Raw genomic sequence first — 7,193 nt, 5'->3', positions numbered from 1 at the left:
AATTTTACATGGATAATAAATTCTAGATGTCCAAAAGAAAAGATAAACAGATGCGCTGCAGCACCCTAGATCACATATACACGTATGCCAAGCTCAGGGCTGTTCAATAACAACTCGCAGCTATTTTTGTTTCACATCAATCTTTTGCGAGTTTTTCCTACTATTCAGTTGCAACTCCGGAGAAGATCTTAGCCTGATACTGCAATATGCCTTTGGCAGGCAAACACCTGAGCTCACCAGCAACAGGAGGTGGAACTGGAATTGCATCATGTGGGGTCCAGTGAAAATACAGCATTTCGACGGCAAAGGTGGTAGAAAATGACTAAATGAGGACAGATTGAGAATTTACCAAGTCAACGGAGGCACACAAGCATTGCTCGCCGAAACCTTCAGGGGGCAGAGCATATACCCCATCCATTTATTTGAAGAGATTTCTGAGACCAGTGAATAGTGACAGAGCTTTAAGCTCACCGCCGGCCCTCATGTCCCTCAATCTCCTACGCAATATCTGCACCAGATCAACGGGAGGAAATGTGAGACGCCAAGGAAGAACCGCATGACGCGCGGAGGGAAGCAACCAGCTAGGCTGCAAGATCTATGATGGCTTACGTATTGTGAACGATACAGGATTCTCCGTTCGCTGATGCACAGATCTCTTGCTAGCTGTTTTAGTAGCAAGGTCCTGTTGGCCTGCTTTGTATTGATGGAGACTTCCGCAGAACCCTTGGCGCCCTGAAATATTAATGGTTGACTTAAACTGATTTCAACGAAATAATATTGGTGCCAAATGATTATGATTTGTGTATCCTGATAACAGGAATGGCCCAGTCTTTAAATCACATGGGGAATTGTGAAATCTGCAAGATAGCCGCAGACAAGATCTCACCTCTAGGTACTTGGTATATTTTTTTATACTAGATTCACAGCAGTCCAAGATAAACTGAAGAGCCTCCTCGTCCAGCTCGGGATAATTAAGTGCAGGCTTGGATGAACCTTTATTGGATGCAGCAACAGCCATCTGCACAAATAAGTTATATAGGCATGCTGTGTTGACCACCCTTGTTATAGCTGTATGGACACAGTTCTGAAAATAATTGGTGCCAGATAACAGCACTAACCTCCTCAAAGCATTGAATCATCTCAGGAGGACTGACTACGAGGAAGGCATAAGCCATCAGCTCAACTGGCCACCCTGTGACCCTCAAGGGGAAACTTTCAGACCTGATAACGGTGACCAGATCCACTCTTGTCAATACCAACTATATAACTTTGATAGTATCAGAAATGTACAAAACAAGGCAATAAAAATGAAAACAATGTTGCACATACTACTGAACTGGTGGCATTTTCCCCAGAGAACATGCAACCTAAAGGTCCTCTCGAAAATAAGGTGACACTGACAAGAAACAAGAGCCTATGGTGGATGGTGCCAAGAAGTTAAGAGTTGATTGCCACGATCTTTATGTCCCGGTTTAGGTGGTGTTGAGCATTTCTCCAGTTTTATGTGCCTAGTCATTTTCGTTGCCCTTTTGGACAAATTTTGTAATAAATACTATGACTATATGCATCTCAAGATCCAGACGCTGGGAGAGTTTTCTCTTCCATTACCCAAAACAATGAACCAAGTCAAAATCTATGACTAGATGCCCAACTGCAAATTCACTTTTTCCAAAACGTGAGCAGGGACTTTACCATTTTATTGGGAGAGAGAACATCGAACCAACGAGGCTGTAAGCACCAAGACACTCAAATGGATCGACACCATCGACACAAGATATAGCATCTTAAATTTACTTCTTGAGGGCAAAATGTGATTAAAAATTCTCTTCTAAATGAAATGTGTTACAAACTCATTGCACAAACAAAATGTTATTTTTGTATTTTATTCTTGATACTATCATGAAGTAAAAACAAGAATATGTCAACAAATACCCCAGTCTAATGAACTTCTCTAACCTAAACCAAGTAACAGAAGCATATGAAGTTCCGCATGGAAGAAGGATGAGAGCACTTACTCTGACAAACCGTGTTTCTTTAGTGCTTGTAATTTCTCTTTGTAGCACTCATCAGACTTGTTAAGAGACACCAAGAATTCAACTGAATCATTTGGATTTGTTCCCTCTTTTGGTACAAAACCATAGGAAAGCAATAGCTCACCACTGGATTTCTTCCCATAGGATATGAACACCTGAGGAGGTCAAACAAGAAATAGACAAGTTAGCTAGTAATAACTTCTCATAAGAAACACATTTAAAATAATATATGCATGGAATAAACTAATTGGCCCCAAGCGTAACACATGCAGAAAATGATAAGGCCACAATAAAATAAGTACAGTGGCCCATCTGAAATCAAGTATACTCTATCTGTAAAATATAAAATGGATAGATGCAGTCATGCAGAGACACAGCCTGTACAAGACTCAAGATGATTTCATACTTTAAATGCCAGTCTATTGTTACAGAAAAGGGTGCACAATATACTGATGATTATATTGGATTTCAACTGATTCCCAGTTCTGTAAAACCAAAAGAAGATGCCAAATGGCCTTCCGAAAACAAGCAATAGTGAAGATTATGATCATCATTAATGTGTGGACATGACAATTACCAATGGATGAGGACTGATGGACTTTTTGATAACTAACTTGGTATGGAGAAAATATATAGTAGAGTCAAAGCACAAATAAAAGAAGTTACCTGCTCACCTGGTTGATACGAACGATCAGTGGTGAAGACTATTCCTTGCGATGACTTGTCATAATCCAGGAATGCATCTACCTGGAAAGTTGATTTTGCTAAGAAAAAATGCATGGCATTGTGCACTTCAGGAAGACTTGGGAAATGATGGAAAAAGGTGGAAAATTGTCCAATATGTAGTGCTTAAGGAATTCAGCACAATATTGCTAAAAATTCTTTGTAAACAGGAGAAATGTGGGACTTGATGTGCTTCATAATCCCATACAACATTTTTTTTAGAACTGAAATAATTCTTTGTAAAATAGAAAATGTAATACCTCAGGGCTGTGGTTAAGCATATCTGCCCAAGGAACTAGTGCAACCTTTCCGTCCATTGATTCTAAACGAACCTGCAAAATAGTTCGATGCAGTGTACATGTTCTTATAGCAGAAAAGTACAGCAAAAGCATATGTATATGTAATGGAAAGGGCTATCAGATAAGCAAAATGAAGTAAAACAAGGTTTGCATCATATTTAGTAGCTTCATAACACTTTTTCTTACCAGACGTGAGAAGAGAATGCCGAAGGACCATCTAAAGTTCTCCATGGTGTATACCTAAAATAAGAAAGTAGCGGCACCAAACTCAAAAATCAATAGATGATAATAATTGGTACATTTGGTGTTATCAGACCATATTATTTGTTATAGTAGCGACTTCCTCTCCTTTGTTTTCATAGTGATAGTCAAACAGTTAAATATCATCAGCATTGTTTAGTCATGCTGTATTCGGAACATTTAATTAATCAAATTTATGCTTCTGTGTATAGAAATTGGGTGGCACCGGCTGCGACGAATTCCAGACATAATCGATTAATGGCAGTGTTTTTTTGTGTTTAACTTGAAATAAAATGGAATCCCCGTGAATACCCCATGTCACAAGAATAGTTCTCCAAACCCCCATTTTGGAATGCAGGGAGTAATATAGCAGCGGTTGCGAAGCATACCTTCTCGGGGAACAAATCTGGATATTTAGAAAATATTCGATCTCGAAGGTCGTTGTATCTGCCAAAACCATAAGTCGTCATTCCAGTGAAGGCACCAAACAGAGGAGAAAACTTAGTATGGTAAATGACTAGGACAAAAACAGATAGACACTTACGTCCCAATCACATCACTGATCCTTGAAATTGCCCGTTCCCTGATTGGGGAAGCCGCCAAGTATGCATCTATCTCGGTGCGAGTCCTACAATGACAAACAAAGGCTGTACAAGATTGAGAATGATATCCCGAAAACCACTCATCTTATCACTTGGGTGTCATACCAACAGTAACCGTGGGGCTATACCAGTACAAAAGCGAGTAAGGCTGCCTAGGCAATGCGTCGATGTAGCTGCTCCACCTCGACGAACCCTCCAAGCTGGCTTCGCTTATGAGGTAGGTGGCGAGAAGCGGCCAGTCCGGCACAGAGTACCTCTTCATCACATCCCCAACCTCGCGGTTGCTCCATTCCTACACACGACACGATCGAGCACAAGAAAGACAGTAATTGTGAAAACTGAATACCATTAATGGGGTTGTGACTGGTGAGACAGATTGTATGATCATTTCTACCGAATCGGCGGTGATGACGAGGGTCGGGGGCACGAAGAGCAGCTTCTCTCCATTCCGGACGTTCTTGAGCGCGACGAGGCCGCGCTCGCCGATGTCCACCTTCTCTAGGGCCAGCCGCTGCTCGGGGAGACCCGACGCGGTGAGCCACCGCTCCAGCGACGCCGCGCTCTCCAGGGACTCGATCTCGCAGCCCCATGGGACACCCGCGACGGCCTCGCGCTGCGCCGGAGCGGACGCCGACGCCGCTGCAGCGCGGACGGAGAAGCGGGGGCGTACACTGGAGGAGGAGGAGGAGGAGGAGAGGAAGGGGCGGAGCTGACGGGGTGCGCGTGGGTGCGACGGCGGCCGGAACTGGGGGTGGAGAGCGGTGGTGGTGGTGGTAGAGGTGGCCATGGCGAAGCCGCGAAAGTGGAGGGACGGTTGTGTGCGGGCGCGGGGGCTTATCCGCTCGTTAGTGGCGGGCCTGGGGTTTTATCCGTTTCTCTTACGGGCAGGCTTGAAATCTCCGTTTTCGTGGGCTTGACAAGGCTTGTTGTGACGATGGGGCGAGACTCTCTCGATCCCGGTAGGCGAGCGGTAAGGATGTCCGGCCCAGTTAACACGTACACGAACGTTTTTGCAAAGATGAAATCTTTCATCGGTTTTGAAAAGATTTCACGCGTTTTTTTCTGTGTTTTTCTTCATGATGTGCATTGGTTTTAATTTTCTTCTTCCTTTGTTTATTATTTCAAATACATGTCGAATTTTTTAATACACGTTGTACATTTTCCGTATACACATTGAACATTTTTTTGTACTCATTCAACATTTTTTAAATGGGCGCTGCTACGCGTCCGCCGGCCGATGATTTTAAAATATCCGCCGCATCGATGGATGTTGGATCCCCGCGCTGTTAGCCGTCCGATGTAGTGCTCACGGCCCGCATGCCCCCTCATTAATTCCCGCAACAAGCGCGTTGTTGCAGAAACAAACAACCTTGCCCCCGGCCCCAACAGAGTTGCGCCCAGCGCGGCGCCGCCCCCAACCCGCCCATGTTCCTGCAACAAGACCCATGTTGCAAAACCTGCATTGCAAGATAACCTTTGTTGCAAGACCATCTCCGACCTCTTCTCTGTATTCCTGCAACAAGACTCTTGTTGCAAAAATTTCACAACATCTCCAACCTCTTCTCTGCATTCCTGCAACAAGACCCTTGTTGCAAAAAAAATTGCAACCAATGTGATGTTGTGGTAGAAGCTATGTGTCAGCAGATCGAGCCGAAAAGCTTCAGCACGGTTTGGCCTTGGACGAGCAGTCCAGTATGCTCTCAAACATCTTGGTGACGACCTCGACGAGCTCGCCGCCGGCTAGCTGGATCGCCGGAAGCAAGATAACGAGCAGCTGCGTCACCAGGGACCGCTCCTTGGCCATCTTCCTCAACGCCGCCACCGAACAAGCCTGGACGAGCTGTTGCTTTTCTTGATGTGCTCCTTTAGCGGCAACGGCGACGCAGGGGTTAGCCGAATGCGGAGGGACGCCGATCAGCGACAAGGGGTACAGCTCGCCGGCGAAGCGCGCGCGGGCGGACGGCGCTGGCCAAGCTGTTAACTCACAGTGAGTTTTGGCTACGGGCGAGAAAAGTGTGGAGGTGTTTCGCTCGTGATAAGGATATCGGTGGAGTGGGGGCCTATGTGACGCGTGTCAATAGCTGAAGGGGGCGGACGCGGCGTGGTTATCAGCCTACTGTTACCAGTTACAGGAATGGCTGTCCTGAAACAACAGGTGAGTTGCAGGAAAATGGACGCAGCTTTGGCGGACGCGGGGACGCTGTCGACCGTCTGATCACACATGATCGAACGGCCACGGAGCCGACGGACGGGTGAGCGTGATCGGCCGGTAGAAGGTAAGCGTTTTCCTTACATGATGAATATTTTTCTAAATACATGTTTGAGCATTTTTTTTGTTGAATACTCCCTCTGTACCAAAATACTTGTAGTTGGGAGAAACTTGTACTAGTTTCCCCAGCTACAAGTATTTCGGTGCAGAGGTAGTAATAAAAATCCAAATATACATTGAGACTTTTTGGAATACAAATTTTTATAAATGGAGACATATGAAACATTTTTTAGGTACACCTTGAACATTTTAAAAAATGTATGGTGGATTTTTAAAATACGCAATGATTTTTTTCAAATACACGTTATACATTTTTGGTATACACATGGACATTTTTTTATACATGTTGGACATTTTTAATACATGATAAATGATGATCATTTTTTTAAGATGTCACAAACATAACCATATAACCGGTCACTAACCTCAGGCTCCTCAATGGCGCCTTGGGAGGCCTCTACCTCGAGTAGATGTAGGTTCTCCAATCCTCCACTCATTTCCCATGCCAAACACAAACGCAAACCTAAACCGGAGTGCTAAACTGATGTTCTGCAAGTGCACAAAGTTTAGTCATAACTTTTTCGAAATAAGAGTATTACTACTCGTGATGGAGTTGTTGGATTTTCCGAAGAGTAAGGGTGAACTAATATAATAGCAGATAGTATTTCCTTCGGTTAAGAATCAAGGTTTATCGAATCAGTAGGAGCCACCACACCAGCAATGTGATAGTACCTGCACACAGACACCACAATTGCTTGCACCCAACGAAGGCAAGGGTGTCTTCACTCCCCTTGTTCTTGCCAGTTACAAGATTAAAACTAATGTGATAGGCAAAGCAATAAAAGGGTAAAAAGGAAAATAAAAGAAAGCAAACAAAGCAATTGTAGGAATCTTAGTATTGATGGAGAATGGACCCGGCGGCCATAGGTTCACTTATGGCATCTCTCTCGAAAGCATGGCTACGGTGGGTAAACAAATTAAAGTTGGGCAATTGATAAAATTGAGCATACTTTTGATTATCAACCAT

General features: G+C 44.2%; 1 protein-coding gene across 1 annotated transcript; it reads right to left on the bottom strand.

The window, feature by feature from the left end:
- Nucleotides 1-25: 25 nt before the first annotated feature.
- LOC123145349 (ribulose-1,5 bisphosphate carboxylase/oxygenase large subunit N-methyltransferase, chloroplastic) lies at nt 26-4,743 on the bottom strand. Its single transcript, XM_044564748.1, has 13 exons — nt 4,292-4,743; nt 4,026-4,189; nt 3,840-3,923; nt 3,685-3,742; nt 3,242-3,295; nt 3,017-3,088; nt 2,700-2,780; nt 2,016-2,188; nt 1,119-1,221; nt 887-1,018; nt 610-732; nt 350-508; nt 26-255 (listed from the first exon to the last, which is right to left on the bottom strand). The coding sequence occupies exons 1-12, from the start codon at nt 4,682-4,684 to the stop codon at nt 419-421; spliced, it is 1,527 nt and encodes a 508-aa protein (XP_044420683.1). The 5' UTR covers nt 4,685-4,743; the 3' UTR covers nt 26-255; nt 350-418.
- Nucleotides 4,744-7,193: the final 2,450 nt, after the last annotated feature.

This window comes from Triticum aestivum, chromosome 6D, assembly GCF_018294505.1.
Source record: "Triticum aestivum cultivar Chinese Spring chromosome 6D, IWGSC CS RefSeq v2.1, whole genome shotgun sequence".
In the NCBI taxonomy this organism is placed as follows: Eukaryota; Viridiplantae; Streptophyta; class Magnoliopsida; order Poales; family Poaceae; genus Triticum; species Triticum aestivum.
This window is presented reverse-complemented; position numbering and strand designations above follow the sequence as displayed.